The following is a 24,897-nucleotide window of genomic DNA, read 5'->3' on the forward strand; positions in this document are numbered from 1 at the left end:
CTGCTTGCACAATTCGTGCACCTTATGCAGCCATCAGCGTACTACAAAGCCGCCAGTCGAAAACGGAATGGTCATGGCCAACAATCGGAGTACACATCGGCGTCGCAAGCAGCGCAAGATGCAATGAATTAGGCCGATTTCTCAGCGAACCACCGACCTACGTCTTTGGCGCGCATTATGACGGTAATTACTCAGCACCGAGCGGCTCAACAGTTCATCCTCTCTCGCCGACATTTGTGTTCTTCATGTTTAGAAATGTACGATATTGAAGTGACAACGCCCTATAGAATCTTCCATATAAAGTTTAAAGCTTCATGATCCCCGTCAAGGTTTGTCGTTCACAATAAGCACGGACAGAGAGAATAATATTCGTAAATTCCTACTCCGATCGCAAGGCCAGATATAACATCATCTTCACTCAACAAAATGACCAAAATCGAAGCTCCGCTGGCCGCAGACCAGGCACCAGTCCCCGATGCATTGCAAGTCTCAGACCCCGGCTTGATCAACGAGGGAGCAAAAAATGTAAGACCCCTACCCCCAGCGCAGTGAGAGGCGTTCATCCTGTGGGATGCCGTGCTGCCAGCGCTGAGACGGTGACTGTACCGCGAGAAATCCCCCGCGAGACCACTGTCCAGAGCTCACAAAGTGCCGTACGCATACTGATTAGCCCGGATGAAAGGTTCCGTACTTCACCCCCATCCAGGACCCAGCCGCCGGGACTGCCAGGGACCCTCAGCCAGACGGTACCCTCTTCTCGCAGCTCAAGATCCGCGGCCTGACGCTGCACAATCGCATCATCGTATCGCCCATGTGCCAGTACTCTGCCGACAATGGGCACATGACGGCCTGGCACAAGACGCATCTTCAGAGCTATGCGGTTCGCGGCGCCGGGCTGGTTTTGACGGAGGTCCAGGCCGTTGTGCCTGAGGGCCGCATCTCACCCGAGGACTTGGGAATCTGGGATGACTCGCAGCTGGTCGCCGCTAAGGAGGTCATTGACTTTGTCCACAGCCAGGGAGGGCACATTGGTGCCCAGATTGGCCATGCCGGCCGGAAAGCGAGCACTGTTGCGCCTTGGATTGACCGTAAGGCGGTGGCAGGCGAAAAGGTATTATCTACTCGGCGTCCTTAACACCCGTACCCGTACTTTAGAGAGCCCTGCCTCCTGCATCACATACATGTGTGCGTTGTTCAGTGATGAGCACACAGCTAACACACATTTTTTTACAGGGTCGGGGGTGGCCCAAGGATGTCTACGGACCCTCTGCCGTAGCGTACAGTGATGACACCTACGTTCCTAAAGAAATGACCTTGAAAGACATTGAGACTCTGAAAGCGAGATGGGTTGATGCCGTTAAGCGTGCTGTCAAAGTCGGATACGACGTAAGTTTCACTGCCGGGGGCCCCAGTTATCGCTGTCCCTTTTCAGCTGTTGAATTATTCTGCAGACCATCGAGATCCATGCCGCCCATGGGTACCTGATCAACAACTTTCTCTCGCCCACGTCCAACAAGAGAACCGACCAGTACGGTGGCAGCTTCGAGAACCGTTCTCGCCTGCTCGTGGAGCTGACGGAATTAACACGCGCCAACGTGCCCGACGACTATCCGGTTCTGGTGCGTCTCGCCGGCACCGACTATCTGGAATTCGACCCTTCAATTCCCCAGTGGGACATCCCTCAAGCCCAGAAGCTCGCCAAGATCCTCGCGGGCAAGGGGGCGGATTTCCTTGACATTTCCGCCGGCGGGCAAGATGCGAGGATGAAGGTCATTCCAGGGCCCAAGTACCAGGCGTATATAGCGGAAGCTATCCGGAAAGCCGTTGATGGCACCGGCACCCTGGTAGGGTCCGTCGGCGGCATCGCGACGGGGAAGGACGCCACGGAGGTCTTGGCGGACGGCCAGGCAGACGCCGTCCTCGTGGGCCGGGCGTTCCTCAAAGACCCTAACCTGGTATGGACTTGGGCTGACGAGTTGGACATTGACGTCCATGCTCCTAGTCAATGTGAGTTGAAGAGTCTCTCCATTTTCTCCAATCCCAAAGAGCGTTATTTTCTCCATAAATTAGACTTTGGCTAAACTCATGTTCCCAGACGGTTGGCCTTTTGGACGCACAAGGACCCACAGACCAAGCAAGCATTGAGTTCTGAATTCTTGGAATCATGGCTTGGCCTCATCCACATTTCTGTGCCGTTTCCGAGGATCGAACGGTCTTGGTCTTTTAGAATAGGATCGAACGGCTTCAGGGTGTTGTGTTGTAGTCTTTTTTTCTCTCTATAGAGTCCCATGAGTTGAATCATTGAATGATGATTGAATTTTGTCCCATCCTTGTTTTACGCCGTTCTAGAAGTTTCATTGTTCCCACGGATTGCGTCACCCGCAATTCATATGTCTTCGCTATCATCAGACGGTGGTTGATGCGGATGAGGATGTGGGTGCGGATGCGGTTGGCTTTGACCGTGAGATTCCCCCGTTGGTGACTGGTTCCAGGGAGGGTAACCCAACGGCTCAAGTGCCTGCTGTGCTGCGAAATAACTGTGACCACCCAAGACTGAAGCATCTTGACCAAACATTTGCACATCGCCTAGGATGTCGTCGACTGTCGCATTCTCCAGTGAGAGAGAGGCCTTTCCCTGCGCTGTAGTCAAGGCCTGGACTTGGTCTAGCCTCTGGGCATACCATGCTCCTTCGTGTGATCTCTGCTTGTGGTAAAGCATAGCCTGGTCGCATAGAGCCTCGATGACCCTCCAAGCAGCAAACTTGCGCATGCTTATGTCCTCGTTGTTGTGTCTCCGGAACACAACGTTCATTTGCCGCCATGCTCGGTCCGTGACCGGGTGTTTTGGTTGTTGGGCGAGGCCGATGAGAATATTTGAAATCGTGCAGGGTGTCGTCGGCCATCTGTAGATCCAGCCACAATGGTTTTGGAGAGCCACTGCTTCACCGCGCTCTGCTTCCTCCAGAATTTCTACACACTCTTGATAGAATCTAGCGATTGCAAACGTTAGAAAGTGTCAAAGCCCTTTGACTCCACGTTCCAACTTACCCCGACCGAAATTCGGCATCTTGACCAGCCCCTGTATGTCGAGCAACAACGGTATCGACTAGAAGTCGCATGCTCCTCATACTTGATCTGAAGTATGACACAATTAGTGCGTGGCTCGCAGAGCTACCGTCAACATGGGATATGAACTTGGCCTTGATGAAGTTCTCAGTCTGGTCAATTATCCTATTCAGCTCTTCCGGGCTCGTGTCGTTCCTCCTTCGCGTTACTGATTGCATCGTTTTGAACAGATGTTGCCGTATCAAGACAAAAGACATGTCTGTGATCCCATCTTGATCTGGAGGGGTAGAGCCTGGTTTTGCAAATCGATTCGGTATCCACTGGCTGTCGTTTGCATTCTTTGCGGGCTGGACGTCGGATATTGATGGCAGGCCAGAGTCTGCACCCTCCAAATTGTACACTGGGTTGTCCATGATTTCGAAGTGAGTCCAGACTCGGCGTCTCATATTTGCTATCCAGGGCGAATAGCTATAGTGACTCGGATCTCGGTGTAGTCCAAGTCTTGTACCGAATCGACCAGCCAGCCCGAGAAGAGAAACTGCAATTTCTCCATCACCCGTGATGAATTTTGCTTGCTAAGAAAATTAGCAAACATTATCTTCAGAATCGTGAGTGGATGGTTGTGGAAGTGACCAAACGAACAATATGATATAGCAGAGCAAAGAAAGCCAAAACCTTCCTACTCCGCAAAATGTCTGCTCTCTCAAGAGCTAGTTGGGTAGCTTCCTGCAGGTGTCGAAGGAGATCCTTCTTGGGCTTGCCTAACCTCTCTTGGATAAGGTTTGCCGGCAATGCCGCAACGGTCATGGCCTGGGTTGCAAACATGCCTACCTCCACGTCTATCGGGATTTTGTGGACGCCCACTCGGAAATCCGTGATTTGCTGCCGCCAGTAGGACTCGTGGACTATTCGAACATAGGGCTCAACATGCGCGAGGAAAAGGTCGGTCAAGATGTCTTCTTTTTCGGGTTCAAGGTGTAGATGGGAAAGATCGGCCAGAACGGGTGTTCGACCGATAGGCCACGAAGACGGACTCGCGGGGTTTTTGCCCGTTTTGTCCGAGTCGATACGGAAAAGGCACCTCGGTTCGTAGACAACGTCTTGGAGGTTGAGCCAGTAGTCGGGGCCAAGATAATAGGACACGTTTTCGTCGTAAACCTGCATTCCAGGATCTCCAGCCAGGGACTCATCTCGGTCGTTGTAAAACTCGCCAAAGTGACTTGTTGCTGGACTCGCAGACGGAAACGAGCTGCTGGTTGCCTTGAGTGATTCTCCCCGAACAGACATGCCCTTCATCTCCTCAATCACCCTTTCCAGTCGGTCGACTCTCTCCTGTAACTGCTGTTGACTTTCGGGGCTGGGGACGCCGGGCTCCCTCTGGGGGTCGTAGACACAAGAGATTCCATGACGAACGCAGTTGAGGCACGGCTTGGCCTTATCGCAGCGGACCTTTCGACGTCGACATCCATTGCATGGTTTGTTGAAGTTCAACAAATTGGACGACATAGTTGTAGTTGAAAAAAAAATCCCTAAAACTTGAACAGGCAGACTATCTGCTCGGATAAACCACAAGCGTGCTGACAAAAGTTTGACGATGAGGCTCTCTTGGGCGTCGGTGGGGAAATTTGGGCGGACAAGCAGTCTCTTTCGGGAAGGGATGCGGCGCCGAAGCCCTAGAAGGCTCGTCTGGCGCCGGTCCGGATTTCCCGAACAACAGCAAGCCTCAGCTAGACGATAAAGCAGTCAGGGATTGTCAGGCACCAACAAGAGTGCTTGATAATTGCTTCAGAATTGCCAACATATCCCAACGTAGGCTGGACCCGAGAAGGAGGACGGGCAAGGCCCCTCCCAGCGTGGAGAGTGGTGATGGATTCGTCCGTACCACCGTCCCGGCTCCGAACGTTGATCAAGACGAGGGTCGGTTGCCACGTGTGATGATCGATGTTAAACCTCTGGCGATGGCGAGGACAGGACCAAAAAACTCCACTTCGGTGTGGGAGAAGATGGAAGGTCCAAGAGGAGAAGACCACGTCAGGGCCACCGCCTTTACTGCTGCAGCTGAGGTTCCAAACAAGGCGACTGCGGCCGAACAGGCGGATCTGGGCGGCCCAATCCCGCTACGAGGGGTTTGAAAATCAGAACGAGGGTCGAGGATGACAGTGGGGTACTCCCGTAGGTCTGTACTCGGAGGAAGGGCTAGAGCGGTTGGGCGGCGCCGCGCGGATGCTCACTGCAATACCCTTGCAATTTTGGGCTTGTGTGTCTCTCTTCCTTCTTCCTATTTCTTCGTATTGCGCTTTTGACTCTTCCTGTATGAACCAACGTGCTTCCTTAGCGGCCCTTGAACAGCGAGTCGGAGAATATGCAGTGATTCGTCATCATGACACGAAGATAAATCACTTTGATCGTGGGAATCCGAATGGGCCTATCTGTTGCTCTCGGAGCCCGGTCCCGAGTATCACGGAGGATGAATGTTAAAGCGTGGGCGGCTGCGGCCATGCGGCGGCCGCCACGAATAGGAATCTAGATCGGTTGCTCTGGACGATTGGACAGTTCACTGACATAATCCTCCGGATGGTTGATGGGACTTCCAGGTGACGGAGCGGCAATGCAATAATGAACTCTAGATGGGACGACAGGGCCGGCCCAACCCGCTCGAGACAGCAATTCAGGACTTCAAAGCTCAGTGACCTTTGGCTCGGGTGGTTAGGTTAGGCGACGCGGAGAAAGAAAAGAATAGTGAGGAGAGGTCTGCAGCTGTAGGGTTGCAGCCGTTGAGGAGTAGAAGGTCCCCTTTCCCTAGTAGATGAGGTGACACAGATCTCTCAGGGCCGATTAGCTAAGGTGATGTCTCAGGTGAGAGAGACCGAGGGACGTCAATACCTGTTGGACTGTCGCACTTGTTTGGATGGCCATTTCTTTCACACGCTATTGGCGTGACGGAGCGGATTAAGCGCCGATTGGCGAGAATGAGAATTTTGTTGATTCCCTTGTATTCGTAAGGTATCCGCCCATTTGTAGCTTGGCGCGGTCATGGATATTTGGTAGCACAAAAAGGAAAAACAAACGAGCGCATGTGGAGAGTCCAGATTCATCCAACATTACCGTGCCACATCTTCACATAAGGTACCGTATCATACCGCTGCGGTCCGGATGCGCCTAGAATTGGCCAGCCCGGAACTTTCAGCTGATCAAGGCAAGGAATAACCTCAGCTCTTATGCATCCAGGCCTTTTCACTTATCGCCCAGCCTTACGTAGGGCGCATTACCTTATCTTAATCCCGTCGCGCCCTGGGGGCCTGGACAGCTGGGCTCCTCCATGACCCTGGTAGACGGCTCGGAGGACCCGGGCTGAAAGTGGGTCTTCTTCCGGGGATAAGTGGAGCTCCATGCCTAGCGCTGGGTGGAGCTCTGCCCGGTTCCCCGATCCAGGTGGTACGTACTCTTTCATGCTATCAGCACCTGGCCCATGTCGTCAAAAAGCCCGGGCCTCAAGTTCCCCACCCACCGAAGCGGGCCGGCTGCTTCCGTGCGCAACCCCGCGGCGCCGTCGCACCGCCAAACTGGACGCGTCTTTTGAGTAAGGCGATTTGTAGCTTCAAACCTCAACGGGGGCTTGCTGCAGCGACAGGTGTTGTTTGCGAAAACCAACAATGGCTTTGCCTCTGCCCTCGGGTCTCGTACCCACCGAAGTGGCTTTTCTATGCGAGATGGAGCTCGTCACAATCGTCCCCCGCCAGCGGCTGGAAAGCATCGATCTGCTAAGCGTAAGAACGGAGCAGCCCCTTCCACTTACCCCGCGACGCGTCGCGGATAGATCCTTCTGCTAATGTTCGATGCCTTTTCCCAGGGTGCAACTCCAGCTTTGCGACCCCCGGCACGTGCCAACTTACCTCTTTGGCTGGCACTCCTCCTCAAGAAGCAACGACGAGCAAACATTGTTCCACCCCAGTGGCTCCATCCAACCTCTCTCGCCAAGATTGTACATCAAGAAACGACACTCAACCCCGACGCCTTCTCTGCTCCTCCGCCACCTCCTGCGCGCGGCGACGCAAGAGGCAATGCCCGTCGACTAGGCGCGACCCTCGACGAGACCCTGTCACCGCCGTTCCTGCCCTCATGTACAGCCGACGCGCCCCCAAATGCGCTCCCCTACCACTGGTTCGAGCTCGCCGAGGTCCTGCTGGCACACGCATCCGACGATATACCCTCCACTTCCGAGGTGAGGTCTCTGCTCAAGGACCTTCAGGAGGTACGATCTGCCAAGATGCGCAAGAGTACGCAGGACCTGTCCGACGGTGTAGGCGGTGTCATGAGTTTGCGTGGAGTTGGAGCGATGGAGCTGGCTGAGAGCCGCGGCTTCTTGCTAGGCGTCATAGAAGGCGTACGGAAGATTGGCGCCAGTGCGGAAGCCAGCAGGCGTGAGGAAGAGGAGGAACGAGGTAGTGGGGATGGCGATTATGACGAAGACGAAGATATGCTATGATACCCAGCGTTTTCAACGCCAATACAACAAAGAGAAGCTGCGCTCCTGCGCGGATTGTGTCTACCACTACCATCGGTCGAACTGGGCATGAGGAGGAGTCATGTCGGTCCAAGCTAAGCTGATTACCCAGTGCCTTGAAAAATACGCTCCTGATTCTGTCATCAGCAATCAGAGGACGCCCGTCCGCGAGCATGGCAAGCATTCTTAAAAGACCAGGAATCACCAGGTGGTAAGATACGCTTTCATGGTTCATATTCTTGCTAGCCCCTCGAAGCTTTAATAGGGCAAAATCAATTCGAACAAAATCTACGACTCTGAAAATCATATCATTCAAACATCTCGTCACTTTTCTAAATCCCCTTCACGTTTCCCTTCTAACAGTCTCGTCCTTTTCGCATACTTCTCTACTGCTTCTTCAAGCGAGCTGCTTGGTCTCTTTGTCGTTTCCCGCTTCTCTGAAGTCTGAGGTTGTGACTCTCGGGGGCTTGGATAAGGACATATTTTGCGATATTGGGTCCGGGGAAATCTCTTTCTCGGCTTCGGCACCGCAGTCTTGTCCTCCCTTTGTCGCTTCTGTGGCCTGGCTTCGTCATCTGTGGCAAAATCTTCCAGCCTTCCTCTCTTTCCAGTGGCATTCTTCGTCTTCGTTGCCGCAGAGCCGTTCCCGCCTCCTGTTGCCGAGCTCTTGTTGCTGCCACTGGACTGTCCGTTCTTACTTCCCTGAGCTGTAGAACCTTGCCTGCCGCTCGAGCCTGATGGGTGCTGCTGTCCCCCGGCAGATGGATCCGGAGAGTGGCTGGGCGAACGATTGTTTCGAGGGAAGCCCGGCGAGACTCCGCTCGGCGAAGACTGTCTCGAAAGATCCGACTCGCTGCCTTGTACGCGGCCCATTTCAGGCTGACCCTCGGTTTCATCGGGTTCGAACATCGTGTAGTCGGGGAGATGGACCTCAGAATCATCGTCGTCGTTATCTTTGTCCTCATAGTCACCTCCGGCGTTGCCACTTGGGTCATCATGCTGATTGTCGCCGTCATTCTCGCTTCCATCGTACTCTTCCCTCCAGTCGGGACCTTCGGCAACCGAGCTTGGATAATCCTCCAAGTTGAGAGTATTTTCTCCATTGTCGAAGGTCTGGTCTGGGTCAGGCCTCTCATGAACTAACATTTCTGTTTCGTCATCGCTGCCATAGTGGACGATGGTGCGTTGATGCGGTTCATTCTCTTGTTCAGACTCGTCGCTGCCTATTTGAATCGGATCCTCGTTCTTCGACACCTTTCTTTCTTGAGGTGTCTTTGAAGGGGTGGACGTGTGCTCAGAGTTCCCTCCAACCGACCCGGGAGTTGATCTTCTCGACGGCGTGGCTTCGTCGGGTGTACCTTGGTCGCTATCCTGTGAACCTTCTGGGTCACTGCCTTCGCCGCTGTGAGAGTTGTTGGTGTGTTCTTCACTGTCGTCACGACTGGCGTCATCTGCGGGCTCTGCAGGCTCAGAGCTTTCTTCAGGCACTTCGGGATCCGAGTCGGTGTCTGCCTCGTTGTGTGTTGCATTTTGCTTTCCCTTGTTCTTCCGCTTCTTTGGGCTGTCTTCATCACTGCCGTCGCCGGGTGAATCACTGACGGATTCGCCTGCAGATGGGCCAGCAGGAGAGTCCAAATCAGTACCGTCTTGGCTCTCTGCAGATGGTGCCGTCTGTGTTCTGGTCGTTTTGAACTTGATCGTGATTTTTGTTGGTCTTCCACTCGGAAGGGGCGTTCTCGTGGGGCGTTTTGGCGACGTGGGAGCTGATGAAGGACCTGCGGTATCATCACCAGATTCGTGACCTGATCCAGTCTCAGATTCATCGCCATATTCATCACCAGATTCGTTATCTGATCTAGCCTCAGGTTCATCGCCAGAGTCATCGTCAGACCCGTTATCTGCTTCAGTCTCCCTAGATTCGTCACCAGATTCGTTATTCGGTTCGTCGCCAGATTCACCGCCAGATTCAGGCGCAGTTGTTGTGTTGGGTTCATCATCAGACCCATCATCAGGTCTAATCTCAGGTTTATCACCAGGCTCGTCATCAGATTCATCGCCCGAGTCAGCATTAGGGGGAGAAGGCATCGGTGGCAGGACAGGTGCAGCGGGCGGAGGGGAGGAGGCAGGCGGGCGCGGGCGCCGGTGGGGGAGGTGGTGGTGCAGGGAGGAGGCGCCGCCGACTGCTGTGGCCTTTGACGCTGGCGCACCGGGCGCACTAGAACATGGTTGCCTTGGGCGTCGTATGCCTCTCCTCTATCGGTGAGTCCTTGCCAGAGGCTGGGCTGCTGTTGTTGATTACGAGTCTGTCTACGAGTCTGTCGAGGAGTATATCCTGCCGGGGGGGCCCAGGATCTCGGAGGGGCCTTGCCTTGGCCTTTCTTGGGGGCCATGTTGTTGGGTGCTAATATACGTCAGCGCTGGAGCGTGAGTGATGGATGGAGATCGTACGCGAAAGCGGTAGAAGATGCTATCGAAATGCATTGGAGCTTGAAACTGTTGTTGGAAACTTGGTTGGATATGAAATAAGGTCTGGGTGAACTGTCTGATTTAGGTGGATGGAATATGCTAGTGATAGGTTCTTGTGAGTCGAGTATGCGGCATCTTTTCTAGAATACTAAAGTCATATATATACCAAAGTCCAGGTTCTCGGTCAGTCTTTTCGGCCATTGTGCATATACTTTCTTCCTTTCAGCTTTCATGTTTTTCAGTCTTTGACACAAGTGGTCTGTCTTGCCTTGCTTACAAGGCTCTTTAGGGTTTATGTCTTTCTTGCATTTCTCTGGACTTGGGCCGCATTGTTGCTAGACAAAAGACAGGCAGAATCAAAGGTCTTTCATCAAATGACAATGTGGACAACACATGTTCCCGCAGACGCAATGGTTCTCTGTGTCCCTTCAGTGAGTTCAGCTCAATTGATCTGGTTGCCTCTGAGTCCCTGACGCGTCATGAGATGGGAGAGATAAGTATCAGTCGATTCAATTCGTCCAAGAGAACTAGGTACACATCCCAGCCTTACGACTCAGACTAGATGTTGTAGGTTACTTATCATGTCTTATACCAATTCAATCAGAGTGAAGATTCAATTCGTCTCAACAGGAAGAGTTTCCACAGGCTCGTGATCCTTTGCCAACAGATCTTCATCACTATGAGACGGGAAAGATTTCATCCTCTCTTACATCCATGATGACCATATGCCCAGGCGCGTGTCCCATCACTGTGCCCTTGATATCGGCTCTCATCACAGCCTCTTGTGGCGTGACCCCGCACCCCCAGAAGACTGGCACATACTCCTGGTCGTCACGCCCAAACACAGTTTTTCCGTCCATCTGCAGCGCTGGATCGCCCCAGTGAGGCTTCGTGATATCTGTTACCCCGATCTTCTCCGCTCCATCCCATCCCCACGCGATCGGCTCCCCATGTGTCGCCACAAAAGGCCTGGTGATATCCCTCACTTTCTCAACCTCCGACACCTTGTATGGCCTCATGGAGACTACATATGTCGCCCCCTTGAAGACACCGGCCGCGCAGAGTGGGATATTGGTACGATACATGGGCACGTTGCGGTCATGCGTCATGTGTCGCGGCGTGAGTCCCGACTCGTTAAGAGCCCTCTCAAAGCTGAAGGAGCATCCGATCAAGAAACCCACGTGGTCGCCGTCAAGCCACTTGTCTTCCACGCTTACTGGTTCCCAGACGTCATTGACTGGGACGTGTTTGCTATCCTCGTAGACACGGTATCGTGGTGAGTCGTGGCGTAGATCAATGTGTGTGGCCACGGGCAGGATCTTCTCGCCGTCTGGCGATCTGACGTAGGACTTGAGCTTATTGAAGTCTCCTGGACTTGATGACTCTGCGAGAAGGGGGCATGGCACTGGGTTGCGGTGGCAGAGGAGACGGAAGTCATCCGCGTAGCGTCGTGGAAGAACAATGAGGTTCGCTTGAAGATACGTTGGGGCTTGGCCGGCTGTGGTTGAGGCGAAGGCACCGGAACGGCACGCTAGTCGAGCATCCTCACCCGTCTTGTAGATAGTAGCCATGATTGGTTGGTATTACGAAGTTGTGGACTGTGTCAAGAGGATTGCGGGAGAGTTGGGTTTCACCTCAAGTGCGATATCAAGAGGTCGTTTGATGAGATTTAGTAGCAATCTCATAAAGCAACAGTCTGTTGAAGTCGTGTTCTCAAACTGATAAGACGAACATTGACATCAACTGACGGGCCCAAGCGCGCAAAGGCCGGCCAATTCACTTATCAACCGGCGTGTCGGTGACCCACTCCGATCTCCGAACGCAAGCCGGCATCGGCCATCTTCCCCGAGGGGAACTCACAGCATCTGTATTCACAAATGATTTGCACTCATGATATGAACGAGTTTCAATATAACCAATACTTCATATCCTATATAGATAGTCCAGCTTTATGAGGCTGCAAAAGAGGTTGCTTTATCTCCTTTTTCATCACTGACCTTCATCCTCTTCCCCAGATTTCGGGGCCTCGGAAGCTGGGGCCGGGGACCCACGCCGAGTCCCGAGACATCCCTGCCCCCATTGTCGCCCTCCACTTGCGGCATCACCATTCATCGAAGGTATCGCGGCATTCTCATTCCTTAAAGAGCAGGCGAATCAGAGTAGTTGCCAAACGCCGCACCCCGATCACCCTGCACATCCGCAGCATCAACCAAAGCCCTCAACTCCCTCTCCTCCTCTCTGCCCAACACAACCTTCAACGCCCCCATATTCTCCTCCAAGTACTGAATCTTCTTCGTCCCCGGAATCGGCACCACGTCCTCGCCCTGCGCGAGCAACCAAGCAAGCGTAAGCTGCCCCGCAGAACAGCCGTGCTTCGCGTGCCCGACGGCGGCAAACTCCTCGACGAGCTGCGTATTCTTCTTGAAGTTGTCGCCCGTGTACCGCGGCAGCTGGCGGCGGAAGTCGCCCTCCTCAAAGTCGTCCGCAGACTTGTAACGGCCCGTCATGATGCCCCGGCCGAGCGGCGAATAAGCAAAGGTCGTCACGCCGAGTTCGCGGCACGTCTTGAGGAGGTCTGTGCCGGCGGGGCCTTCGATCTCGAGGGACCAGGGGTTGTATTCTACCTGCACGGCTGAGATGGGGTGGACGGCGTAGGCGCGGCGGAGGGTAGTTGAGGAGCACTCAGAGATGCCAAAGGCCTTGACCTTGCCCTCGCTACACATACCTTGTCAGTAATCTGGGGCCCCCAAAAGTGCAGGACATCATCAAGGGACGTGGCGCCCAGTCCCAGCCCAGTCGCAGACTCACTTCTTCAACTTAACCATCTCCTCAATCGTCTTCTCAATGGGCGTAGTCTCATCCAGGCGGTGGATGTAGTATAAGTCAATACTATCAATGCCCAATCTCTTCAAGCTGCGCTCGCACGCCTCTCGGCAGTATTCGGGCGAGCTGTCGATCCTGATGCTAAAGGTTCCGTCGTTCCTGATCTCCCCGCGCAAGCCAAACTTGGTCGCCAGGAAGATGTCGGCGCGGCGCTCAGGGTGCAGCGCGAACCACTTGCCAATGAGGTCTTCGTTGTCGCCGTAGGCGTCGGCTGTGTCCCAGTTCGTGGTGCCGAGCTCCCAGGCGCGGTCGAGGAATGCGAGACGCTCTTCGTCGGATCTGTGGAAGACATGGGGTTAGTCCGGGGTTGTCTCTTTATAGCAGCTGGCTGATCAGAGGTCACGAACCCAGGCTTGCCGTAGGCCACGCTGAGGCCCATTAATCCTACGCCAAGGGCGGTGATCTCAGGGCCGGTCTTGCCAAGACGGCGGGCGGGGAGGCTTGCTGGAGGTGCCATTTTGAGATCCTCGGTGTTGCTTTTTTGCCGGTAAGATAGTCGAGATTGTATGGTACTCGGTCTGATGAGAGGGTCGAGATTGCTTCAGAACGAGACCTCTTTATCATCGAGAGCGAAGGACCTTTATATAGTGCATGGCTCTCTCGCGAGAATTGCTCGCCTAAGTTATCGTCCTTGGCGTCGAAGCAACAGTCCCTAAACTCGTAGCTGCACGATCCCTGAGGTCGTGAGCTAAACTCCGTAAAGTCGACATCGTTGCTGGCATCACGCACAGACTTCGATCGCACAACGGCATGCACAAGGACCCCGTGTCAAAGGCGACGACTCGTCCTTAGTCAAGCGCAAGCTTTCAACTGCCTCGGCATCCCACCGAACTCGAACGCACTGAGATTAATCAACGAATCAGCGGCCCAAGTAGACCTTGAGGAAGCAGGTTGGGTGGTGCTGGCCCGCGATTGATACTTATATCCGGGCGTGCGGGTGGTGCGGCCGCTTCGGCCGCTGCATTCTCATAACTCCGGTGACATCTTCCTCGGCCAACTTTCTCGTCACTGGCGTCGGTGGGATGCCGTTGGTGGGTATCTTCCGACAGAGATTCTCTGAATGAGGCTTTATTCACGTAATTCCCAAGTCTCGTTTCTCCTTCAGGCTATTGTGAGATACACAACCAACCCTTGATCGAGGGCAGAACAGGGGCCACCTCGGAGAACATGGGTCGTAATGCTTTGTTCAGCTGGCGCTGATACCATGCGCGAACACCAGAAAGATTCAAGAATAAGTCTATTAGCTAGATGCTTTGTCAAGTAAGGCTTCATAAACACGGGTCGGTCTGCAATTCGAGGAGCACATATCCCTGCAGCTTGCTCTCTCCAACGGCCTCATCACATCTATACGCAAATACCAGACTCTTTACCATATCCAAAGTCATCCGTTGAATCCATTAGACCCATCATCTCTAACCAAGTTGTCAGGTAACACAATCATGACAGCCTCAACAAACCCTTTCTATCTAGCTATCCGCACAATGTGGCCCCCAACTCTCCTTGCCGCAACCTTCACCCTCTTCATCACCCCCCTCGAAAAGGTCTTTTACCGCGCAGACCTCTCCATCGCATACCACATCTTCGCCGCGGCCTCAATCCACCTCTCCCTCGTCCTCAACGCCGCCATCGTAATGACGCCCCTCAAGAACAAATTCCAAAACATTAAGAAGAACGAACAAGTCTTCTCGCAGACAGGTATCTTCAACCGCTGGCTCGTCGAGTGCTACCTTCACAGCCTCTTCTTCCTCCCTAACCTCTTCGGCCCCATCATCGTTTGCTGGGTACTCTTTGCTGACAACAGGTACCTCGATAACCTCGCCCATCTCTACGGCTTCGTGGTTGGGATGCTGCATGCGCCGTTGCTGCTGAGTCTGGTTGTTCATCTCATCGTTCACCTTACCTTCTGCATCCTTCGGTAGATTGTCGCAAAGGCATCGTGGCTCGTATGGACGGTCTCGGATTACCTCCCCCAGCACCCCTGTGAATCAACCCAGAAGTTTCTCCTTGCTCTACATATTTGGCTCGAAGAGCTCCCCGAGGAGACTGTGGCTGCGATCGACCGCAAATTGTTCCGCACTGAATGGTTCTTCCTTCAGCTGGTCGCCGGCTTTGCTTGTACTAGTTTGGTCTGTATGCTTTACACCATGATTGTCGACACGTTCCGTCCGTGCTTGCAGCGTCTCATCGTCCATCACACTGCAGAGGTCCTCATATATATCGGAGACTTCATCTTCGAAGTGGGTCGTTGGATTGAGGGCCTCGTGGTGAGGCGACCATTTGGGAGGATATGAGCTTATGAGAGACTGAGGATGCCCGCCGCAGTGCCCACTTCATTCAATTTTGCCCTCTTTCGCGCCCATTATGCTATTAGTAGCTTCTGCCGTGCACACAATTCGTGGGTTCACAGGCCAGGGAGAATGAACAAATGCTGGTGTTATTTCAAGCTATCTTAAGTAATCGTCTGATCAATCCTGGGGTATCAAACGCCAAAGGTACATAGTACAAGAGTCTGAAACGGTAGCCATCCGGAGAATAGACAAACCTGATCCAGAATGCATGACATGTGAGGATGACCCTCTATTCTAGCAAAGTAAGTTGAACCATGGCCTACGGTCGGCCTTTGTGAATAAGTATACACACTTCTTCCCTCCATCTAGAACTTCATCTACTGAAGCTTCTTGTGTACAGTTCTTCATAGGCTGGTGTTGTTCTTCGTAATATTGGGTTCGACGGACGTAGGTGTGGCCTGTGGCAGCTGTGTATCCGCCCTGTCGAGAGTCTTCGTTTCGCCGGTATGGTTTCAAAAGAGAGAAAAGGGGCAGGCTGCACCACATTAAGCGGCCGACTGTCCGGCAATGGTGATGCCGTCGGAGCTAGTCTCGATGACCTTGTAGCCGTCGGCGTTCGCGGTACCCTCAGCCGCCTTGGAGTAGGCCTCGTCGCTTCTGCAGAACATGTTAGAAATAGTTACATCTCGACGAAGACCACTGATGAGCTTACCTGTTGCATAGAACATCGAGATCCTTGTCACTGAGGACCTCGTGGTCACCGGAGTACTTGAAGATCTGACCATCCTTCAGCAGCAGAGACTTGAGCGTCTCGCCGTCAAGGTCTTCCTTCAGGTCAATCTTCTGGCCCATTGTCTTGAAAGATCCCTTCTTGATGATCAGCTTCTCGAGACGACGCTTGGCATCGGCGCTCATAAGAAGCTCCTCCTCAACGGTGCCCTTGGTGGCGAGACGGTAGACAATGACAGGGCGAGTCTGGCCGATTCGGTGGCAGCGATCTTGTGCCTGGAGATCCTGCTGCGGGTTCCAGTCACTGTCGAACAGAATCACAGTGTCGGCACTGGCAAGGTTGATGCCCTGGCCACCGGCACGCGTGGAAAGCAGGAAGATCTTGAACTCGGGATTCTCGTTGAATTCCTTGATCTGGTCGCGACGACTTTCTTGAGAGACTGATCCATCCAATCGGCAGGCCTTCCACTTCCGAAGCTCGCAGTAGTCTTGAAGGATATCAAGTTGAGTCTTGAACTGGGAAAAGATCAAGACCTTGTGGCCCTTGCTGAACAAGGCAGGAAGGAGACGATCAAGCATCAACATCTTGCCGGATGATGTGACAATGCTCTCGTCAACGGGAGGACTACCCTCGTAGCCCCAAGGATCGAAGAAGTTGTGCGGGGAGTTGCACACGAGGCGAAGCTGCATGATGGGGTTTCCAAGCTTCTTGGTTGACATCTCCTTCTTCGCCTGCTCGAGAATGTTGACCTGGTGTTGTTCCTCAGGGGAAAGAACGGGGGCAGAGTCATCGTCATTCTGATCGGCTTCTTCTGCTTCTCGGGCCAGCTTGGCCTCGAACTCATCATCAGAGAGCTTATCCTCGTCGTCAGGATCGGAATCAACATAGCGTCGACGGCCACGGGTGACCCGGCCTCGGGTAGTGGTCGAAGGCGTCGACTGTCTCGATGACTTGGCGCTCTTGGACTGTGGGGTCTCGAGAGAGGGTGCTTCCTTGCGTTTAGAGCCAGCCCGGGAGGATGCTTTTGACGAGGCCTTTGACGTTGCTTTGGTGGCTTCTTGGGGCTTGGAAGATGAGCTTCTAGCCCGGTTCATCATTGCCGAGAACGCATTGGGTTTCTTGGTTTCCGACGCTGCTTCACCTTTAGCCTTTCTAGGACTGCTTCGGATCGGCATTTCGAGCTTCTTGGTAGAGACTTTCTCCTTCTTGACGGGAGGAGTGATGGCACTGAGACGGTCGATGACCATCTTCTCAAGAAAAGCGCGAGTATCGACATCCTTGTCGTTGATGGCGTTGTACATGTCGGTTTGCTCCTTTGTCATTGGCGCAAAGAGGACGTATTCCCGCTTCTTGGGAAGATGCGCGGCAACATCCGCCTTGACGCGACGAAGAAGGAGCGGTTGTAGGATGACGTGAATCTTCTTGATCAGCTCCTGATTCTCACGATCGGCAATGAACTCCTGCGCGCCTTCTTCATCCTGGAGGTCGTCAAAGTCAAACCATGCCTCAAAGGCCTCGTAGCTCTTGAAGATCATAGGGAGCAGGAAGTGAAGAAGAGCCCACAGCTCTTTCAGGTTGTTCTGTAGAGGTGTTCCTGTGATGAGCATGCGAGTCGCGGATGCGAAAGTCTCCAGCTCTTGGAACAGCTTGGATTCGAAGTTCTTCATGCGGTGACCCTCGTCCTAGGAAGTGTGAGCAAGTAAGCTTGATAGCCTATGTGTTGGGGAATAAGACTTACAATGATGATGAAAGCCCAATTGAACTTGCTCAAGGTAGCCCTTTCTCTGAGAACCATCTCGTAAGATGTGCACACCACAGGGAACTTCTTGGTGGGGTTGCCGTTCTTCATATTTGGCGTCAAGTGTTTCCTCTTGATTTCCGCACGCTTTTGGGCGTCTCCATGGAACAGAACGACAGGAAGGGAAGGACACCATTTCTCAAACTCGTCCATCCAATTTGAGAGAGTACTCAAGGGTGCAACGATGAGATGAGGGCCAAGGTAGTTCTCCTCTCTCAAATTGGCAATCAACGAGATCGTCTGAACCGTCTTGCCTGGAAAATGGTCAGTATTCGACTCTACCTCTGAAGTCTTCTCGTACATGAATGGAAGAGTTGAGTTAGTTGTGCAAGACGGTGAGGAAAAAAGACTTACCAAGACCCATCTCATCGGCGAGAATGCCAGATAAGCCCTGAAGGCACACTTCCCGCATCCAAGTAAGTCCTTCCAGCTGGTAGTCTCTCATGGTGCCACCCTTCATGATCTTAGGTTGGGCAGTCAAGGATAGACTGTGGTCACCCAAGGCTTCACCCTCCAGACTGGTGCCAACCCGTCCCATTGCCTGAGTCTTTTCCATGAGCATTTTGCTAAACGCTTGAGATTTCTTGAGTAGTTCATCCAGCTCCTTGGCCAACTTGAGCTTCTCCTCTTTGGAGAGCTCATTCTTGCGCTTCCTGCGGTTCTTCAAATTCTGGGACTTCTGTGCCGCTTTGTCTTTCTTGTTATTGTCTGCCTTGGCCCTTGCCTCTTCCTTCATTATCAGAGCAAACTCAGAGTCCATGGGCTCAACACTCTCATCCCGGGGTGGCGAGGAAGGTGCACTGGTGTCAAGCCGCTGGTTAGCGGACATAACGGACTCCACGTCCGAAGTTGATGAGCTCATATTGATTGCAGCTGAGACCAAATTGAAGAAATAGTAGACAAGTTATTGGGTCGCGACTTTTCGAGAAGTCGATGTCCTCCCAAGGGTCTCGATCTCGTCCTCGGCTTTGTGAGTGAGTGGGAATACTCCGTCCGTGGTGGTGGAATTCGGGAGAGAAAAAAGTGCTCCAAATCGATGATGCAAGGGGAGACGCTAAATTTGGCAGTTGAGGTCTGTGCCTCCAAGGATCAAAAATGTCGAAATAGTGAGATTGAGGTAGAAAGAAATGCTGGAAAAGGAAGCTGGCGATATACTGCTATGGATTATAGGGTGAGGTTTCCTTCCAGTAGAAAAATAGTGAGGTTCCTGAGATAATTGGGTGAGGGTGTGGTGGCAAGGGGAAATAGGGAAGCAGGAACGGCCGGGCCTCAGCTGCCAAAGGGCGCGCGATCGCGGGGCGACAGGGGAAAATGGCAGGGGCACGACGCGAAGAGAAAGCGCTAACACGTGATCTCGTGTCGCTTTCAATTAAAGCCCCGGTTCTTCTTTCCTTTTTCCCTATCTTTTCCTCCAGGCAACCGTCGTCATGAAGTTAGTCGGGGATCGGAAGGAGATCGGGGTCCCAGCGATGCAATTTAGACCCTTGTCTTGCATATCTCTTTTTGCATAAAATAATGCCATTCAAGAGTCAAGGGCAATGAATGCTGTGTGATGAATCGCGGTATGTGTGACTAGGCACAAGTCTCAAGGAAACATTGCATTCTGCAGCCATGCGAGTGAAACAGAGACAGAAATAGGCCGAGGACGGAAATGAAATGATGGAATAGGATGAACGGTATTTCCTAGACAGAAAGCTATATGCATTAACTACCTTGAATGCAGGTGGTAAATCGGTCTCAAGAGAACGCTCACCTACCTACACCGAAAAGTCGCTCGGTCAACTCTCACCGGTCACCGAGAGCTTGAGCCTGAGGCATCCAATCAGAGGTGAACGGCGTGGAGGGGCAATCCTCCCACCACACCGTTTGCTGCCGCCTACCCCGCAGAGCCACACAGGTAAAAATTCCACCTCAGACTCACTCACACCTGATGCTTTCTTCACTACGCGCTATCCGACCCAGCTCACGCAGCATCTCCCCGTTCCGTTTCGCAAGAATGGCCTCCAACACCACCTACACTCCCAACGAGGAGACCGAGATCCAGCAATGGCTCACCACTGCCACTCGTCTCCAGCAGTCTAAGCCCGACGAGGCCTCCCCTATCCTCGATACCCTCAACTCCCACCTGAGCACCCGCACCACCCTTCTCGGCACCAAGCCCAGCAAGGCCGACACCGCTCTCTACTCCGCCGTCCGTCCCCTCGTCGCCTCCTGGTCCCCTGAGCAGCGTACCGGCGAGAAGGGCTACCCCAACATCGTTCGCCACCTCGACTTCGTTCAGAACTTCCCCGCCTTCGCCGCCGATGTCAAGGCCGACGATAAGGTCAAGGTTGACCTCGACGAGGTCCTCTACGTGAAGCCCCCCGTCGACGCCAAGGCCGAGAAGGAGCGTCTCAAGAAGGAGAAGGCCGCTGCCGCCGCCGCCGGTGGTGCTGCTGCTGGTGACAAGGCCCTGCCCGACCGCACCAAGGAGCCCAAGAAGGATAAGAGCGCTGGAGAGAAGGTCAAGGAGGTTGTCGTCGAGGCCAAGGACAAGGTCAAGGCCGCTGTCGGTGCCGGCGAGGGCCAGCCCAAGAAGGAGAAGAAGGCCAAGGCTCCCAAGCCTCAGAAGGCTGCTCCCGCTGCCGCTCCTCTCTCCCCTGCCCTCATCGATCTCCGTGTCGGCCACATCCTCAAGGCCATCAAACACCCCGAGGCTGACTCCCTCTACGTCTCCACCATTGCCGTCGGCGACGAGCCCAACGATGACACTACCGAGTACGAGGGACAGGTCTGCCGCACCGTCTGCTCTGGCCTCAACGGCCTCGTACCCCTCGAGTCCATGCAGGGCCGCAAGGTCGTCGTCGTCTGCAACCTGAAGCCCGTCAAGATGCGCGGCATCAAGTCATGCGCCATGGTTCTGGCCGCTTCTCCCAAGCTTAAGGAGGGCGAGGTCGACGACCACAAGGGACCCGTCGAGCTCGTCACTCCCCCCGCCGATGCCAAGGCAGGTGAGCGTATCAACTTTGAGGGCTGGGAAGGTGAACCCGAGGGTGTCCTGAACCCCAAGAAGAAGATCTGGGAGACCTTCCAGCCCGGATTCACCACCACCGACGACTTGGCCGTTGCCTTTGACGCTGGTGTTGTTGAGGCGCTTGGAAAGCAGGGTCTTGGCAAGCTGAAGACCAAGTCTGGCGGTCTTTGCACCGTCCCCAGCTTGAAGGATGCCGTTGTCCGGTAAATTTCTATAATTGTTGTTCAAGTTATGATAAACAAAAGTCCTCGCAGCCATGTTCTGCTGAATCATCCAAAACAGAACAAGATTCCATGATGCACCTATGTTGTTCTCGCAACACCTATGCAGCCTATTCGCCTACGTCGTTTGCTATGTGACGCTGCCTAAATACTGTGATCCCGATTCCCCCTGTAGAATCTGCCGGCTGACTACATAAAGACCTGAGGTATTCGTCACAGGCCACATCATGAGACCTCTTTTCTTTCTGGCTCCTTCCTGCCCCTTCCTTGACGACCTTGGTCGCATCTCAATCCTTCAACCCTTCCAACTCAACATTTGACTTCTACCAGGATATAATTCAGCCCCCATAACTACACCCCAAACAGACTATGCCGCCCACCTACTCACATAACGAAGCTACCTTGAGAGGCGTTCTTCTCACCCTTATACTCGCCAACCTCATCTGGATCGCAAGCATGCTCGGCTCCATCTACGAACAAGACATGGAGTGGGATCCCTACACCGGCCTCCCTATGCCCAACAACGACGACGATGCCCAAAGCCAGACGGATACATCTGTTGCCACACGAGCTCGCCCGAAACCCACGCTAGACAACTTCCTCATCTCTTGCAAGATTGGCACGCCTCGCCTCGTCAAATTTGCCGTCCGCGCCTTCTTTGGCTCTTGAGCTACGAGGGTACAGGGATAGCATAAAGAGACCAGCAGAAAGAGACCGCAGACCCAGGAATACGGCGATCGAGGAGGATGAGGGCAGGGCCATTAGCAAAATAATACCGGACCGAACATCTTCGATAAAATAGCAAGTGTGGCTCGAAGGGGCGTTAGATGGTTCTTTCCACGAGCTTGAGATATCCAAGAAAGCAACTCATAAGTCAGCATCACAAAATCAAAAGATCAACTGCTTTGTCACATAGTGCTGAATATCCATCCTTATGAACATGTGCTTTGTACATTGCAGTAACTTTTGTATGACATCTATTCTAGGGTATGACCACAAACACGCCTCGAATCAAACACCAATGCGCGAGAACAAAGAAATACCCGCAATCATCTCTTGCCGGCCTTGCTCGCAGCCTTCTTCTTCACCGACGCAACAAGCCTGCTCAACTCCTCGTCGTCGTCATCGCCGCCGCCGCCGCCAATCTTCTTGGCCTTCTTTGCCTTCTTGCCTTCCCTCTCCATAGGCACATCCTCCAAATCCCCACCAGCCTTTCTCTTCTTGCGGCCCTCCTCCAGCAACTTCTGCATCGCCTCCGTGCCCTTGAACTTGGGGTTGCTGGGATCAATAGCGTACTCGTGGCTATCAAAGACAGCCTTGAATCGATCGTCGCCGACATCCATCTTGAAGTCCTCCTGCAGACCGAGCTTCTCGCCATCGGCAGCCGCCTTCTTGGCCAACCGCTTCGCCGCCTTGCCCTTCTTCTTCTTGGCCTTCTCCGCCTTCATAATCTCATTCATGTCAAAGTGATCCAGGTGCTCCGCCGCATCCGCGTTGTCAACTGCCATCAGAAGCTCCAGCTGCTTCTTGTGCTCCGCCTTCTCCTTCTCCTCCGCCTCGCGCGCCGCGCGCTTCGCGAGACGCTCCTCCTTGCGGACGGAAGTCTTGGTCTTGACCGGCTCGTCGGTCGTGAAGAAGGGGTCGTCGAAGCCGAGGTCCTCCGCGCTGTCGTCCGCGTCGGCCTCGACCTCTTCGGCCTCCTCGGCGACGGGGGCGCCGCTCTTGCCCTCGCGTCTGGCGCGAGCGGCAATACGCTTCGCCTCCTTGCGCTCGCGTTCCTTGCGCTGGTACTTTTCAATCGTCGTCTCCTCCTCCTCGGGCTTCTTGTTCTTCTTGCTCTCCGTCAGAGCGGGCGTGAACGTGATCTCCATCTCACCGACGGGGGCGTTCTTGGATGACTTCTTCTCCTCCTCGGCGCCGAGGCCAAGAGCTTCTCGCATCTTCTGACGGGCGAGCTCCTTCTTGGATAGCTTGGGTTTCTCGGCAGCTTCCTCCTCATCCTCCGCCTCCTCCTCATCATCGAACCCCGCAAACTCCTCGCCAGAGTCTTCGCTATCGCTGGCCAGGTAGGCCTTCAGGTCGTTCTCCTCAATCTGCGAGCGGCTTCCGGTAAAGGCACGGTTGATAGAAGCCTTGCGAGCGGCGTCGTCAGGGTTGACGTCCCAGGTGAGCTTGACCTTGGAGTGCTGCAGGGCGTCGGTAGTGAATTCGACAGGCTTGTATCCCTCCGGCAACTTGTCGCACTCGTCTCTAGGCTCGTCGTCGAATGTGGTATCGTCGGGTACGAATCGCAGGTCGAGAAAGTTTGATGAAGACGCGTATTCCGTGCCGTCGGTCGCCTCGTAGAGCTTCTGTGCTGTCGCCTTGTCAGAGACGGTCATGACGGCGTAGAAGTACCGCAGCCGATCCAGCTGGTATTTTCGCAGCGCATCGTGGTCGAAGTCGTCGGCGTCGCCCTCCTCTAACAGCTCCTTCTTAATCGCCTCGTCTTCCTCCTCGCTGTCCTCGCTCTCCTCTTCGGAGTCATCCTTCTTGAAAATGTCCTTCGGGGGTCCCTCCAGCTCCTCGCGCTGCATGCGCTCCTTGCCGAATTCACTTGGGTAGACTGCAACCTTTTCAATGCGCCCGCCAGTTGAAGGCAGGAAGCTGTGGAAAAGAGCAAACAGATCGGCCGACTTGATGTTGTCCCAGTCCAGGTTGACGATTGCTATCCGGTTCGTGACCTCACCCTCCTCGACCTGAGCCTCTTCGTCGCGCAGGCGCGACACGGAAGCCTTGGGGTCAGCGACAGCCGTCTCTTCCTCGTCGGACTCGTCATCTTCAGATTCAGACTCGGATTCGGACTCGGAGAAGCCGCCACCGCGAGCAGGGTCGTACTTGGCATCCGCCTTTGCCAGCTCGCGCTGGACAACATCATCGGCCTCGACCTCGATGCCCTCGCCCTCGTCTGAGTCTTCTTCGTCGTCCTCCGCCTCGTATAGGTTCTTCAGCGCCTTCTTCTTGTTGTCGGACTTGACTTTGCGGCCGTATCGGTCAACTTTTGGGCCGGATGTGAAGGATTCGTCCTTTAGTGCATGTGCGAAACGCTTGTCGATCTTGGTTTTGGTGTGCTTCTTGGAGGGAAGTCGAAACCGAGGATCGGTCTCGAAATTTGCGAAACGGGAGTCGGCGACCTTGCCGTTTTTGCCAGATTTTGAAGACATGGCGGTGGTGTTGAATTGGCTGTGGTGAAAAAGGCGTAAATTTGCTGTCGCAAGTGCTTTGAGAAATGCCATTGGGGCGTGGGGTCGATGAAAATTTAGTGGGGCGATTATTCTGCCGACCGGGCGGTAAAAGGTCGTTTCGGTGAAGCTCACCGAGGTCTGGTCCTTGCATAGGCCCGACACCGAGGTAAGCAACTCAGCATTTTGAGGTTATTCCCAAATTTGGAAATAGTGAGGTTGATCTCCATGGCATCGGTTCTTTCCCCAGGAGAAACATTCACTTCAAAAGAACCAACTCCTTCCTTCAGTAGGTCCTGAGCTCTTTCCTGATGCCAGGCTGAGGCTGATCTGCTGCCGGCCTCTCGACCCTTCCAAGTCTATATAATGTACTCCTCTCCACCACCCAACCTCGCCTCTCGCTTCTCTCCTTCACACCACCACGCCGGTCTCATATCCCGGGCTCCTTTGAGATCAATTCAAATTCCATGCCTTACCTTATCAACGCACATCTATAATTACAACACACCCAGTTTGCTAGAAGCCTCCAGTTTGTTGAGTGAATTCAAGCAACTCTTACTCGACCCAACTCCAACAACGCATCCTGGAGCATCGTATCCCATCCCTCTTTCCCTGGCCTCAACGAGGATCAATTCTGATACTTGGGCTTTTCTCCTTTGCGCTTCAACGACGCTCTCGTGTTTTTCCGTCAATGACCTAGCCTGGTC

At 53.8% G+C, this 24,897-nt stretch overlaps 9 protein-coding genes across 9 annotated transcripts; 4 read left to right on the forward strand and 5 right to left on the reverse strand.

Moving 5' to 3' along the window:
- Positions 1–426: 426 nt before the first annotated feature.
- Positions 427–2,145, forward strand: N0V96_007199 (uncharacterized protein; the record flags this gene model as incomplete). The annotated part of the gene is made up of 5 exons (XM_065757953.1): positions 427–525; positions 683–1,111; positions 1,234–1,386; positions 1,452–2,007; positions 2,096–2,145. 5 exons carry the CDS (start codon positions 427–429, stop codon positions 2,143–2,145), a joined length of 1,287 nt encoding a protein of 428 aa, XP_065613476.1.
- Positions 2,146–6,719: 4,574 nt separating this feature from the next.
- PSF2 (DNA replication protein psf2) lies at positions 6,720–7,552 on the forward strand (the record flags this gene model as incomplete). The annotated part of the gene is made up of 2 exons (XM_053198169.1): positions 6,720–6,833; positions 6,917–7,552. The coding sequence occupies 2 exons, from the start codon at positions 6,720–6,722 to the stop codon at positions 7,550–7,552; spliced, it is 750 nt and encodes a 249-aa protein (XP_053044367.1).
- Positions 7,553–7,956: 404 nt separating this feature from the next.
- Positions 7,957–9,655, reverse strand: N0V96_007201 (uncharacterized protein; the record flags this gene model as incomplete). The annotated part of the gene is made up of 2 exons (XM_065757954.1): positions 7,957–8,007; positions 8,099–9,655. 2 exons carry the CDS (start codon positions 9,653–9,655, stop codon positions 7,957–7,959), a joined length of 1,608 nt encoding a protein of 535 aa, XP_065613477.1.
- Positions 9,656–10,713: 1,058 nt separating this feature from the next.
- On the reverse strand, positions 10,714–11,607 carry N0V96_007202 (uncharacterized protein; the record flags this gene model as incomplete). The annotated part of the gene is made up of 1 exon (XM_053198171.1): positions 10,714–11,607. The coding sequence occupies one exon, from the start codon at positions 11,605–11,607 to the stop codon at positions 10,714–10,716; it is 894 nt and encodes a 297-aa protein (XP_053044369.1).
- A 567-nt stretch (positions 11,608–12,174) lies between these two features.
- N0V96_007203 (uncharacterized protein) lies at positions 12,175–13,376 on the reverse strand (the record flags this gene model as incomplete). The annotated part of the gene is made up of 3 exons (XM_053198172.1): positions 12,175–12,751; positions 12,845–13,198; positions 13,267–13,376. The coding sequence occupies 3 exons, from the start codon at positions 13,374–13,376 to the stop codon at positions 12,175–12,177; spliced, it is 1,041 nt and encodes a 346-aa protein (XP_053044370.1).
- A 1,024-nt stretch (positions 13,377–14,400) lies between these two features.
- Positions 14,401–14,838, forward strand: N0V96_007204 (uncharacterized protein; the record flags this gene model as incomplete). Its single annotated transcript, XM_053198173.2, has 1 exon — positions 14,401–14,838. The coding sequence occupies one exon, from the start codon at positions 14,401–14,403 to the stop codon at positions 14,836–14,838; it is 438 nt and encodes a 145-aa protein (XP_053044371.2).
- Positions 14,839–15,752: 914 nt separating this feature from the next.
- On the reverse strand, positions 15,753–18,597 carry IRC5 (putative ATPase; the record flags this gene model as incomplete). Its single annotated transcript, XM_053198174.1, has 4 exons — positions 15,753–15,864; positions 15,920–17,619; positions 17,676–17,989; positions 18,090–18,597. The coding sequence occupies 4 exons, from the start codon at positions 18,595–18,597 to the stop codon at positions 15,753–15,755; spliced, it is 2,634 nt and encodes an 877-aa protein (XP_053044372.1).
- A 1,134-nt stretch (positions 18,598–19,731) lies between these two features.
- Positions 19,732–21,638, forward strand: ARC1 (G4 quadruplex nucleic acid binding protein; the record flags this gene model as incomplete). Its single annotated transcript, XM_065757955.1, has 2 exons — positions 19,732–20,951; positions 21,377–21,638. The coding sequence occupies 2 exons, from the start codon at positions 19,732–19,734 to the stop codon at positions 21,636–21,638; spliced, it is 1,482 nt and encodes a 493-aa protein (XP_065613478.1).
- A 380-nt stretch (positions 21,639–22,018) lies between these two features.
- ESF1 (pre-rRNA-processing protein esf1) lies at positions 22,019–24,172 on the reverse strand (the record flags this gene model as incomplete). Its single annotated transcript, XM_053198176.1, has 1 exon — positions 22,019–24,172. One exon carries the CDS (start codon positions 24,170–24,172, stop codon positions 22,019–22,021), a length of 2,154 nt encoding a protein of 717 aa, XP_053044374.1.
- Positions 24,173–24,897: the final 725 nt, after the last annotated feature.

The sequence above is a fragment of the Colletotrichum fioriniae genome, assembly GCF_027942845.1.
Source record: "Colletotrichum fioriniae strain IMI 355084 chromosome Unknown scaffold_8, whole genome shotgun sequence".
NCBI classification, from domain to species: Eukaryota; Fungi; Ascomycota; class Sordariomycetes; order Glomerellales; family Glomerellaceae; genus Colletotrichum; species Colletotrichum fioriniae.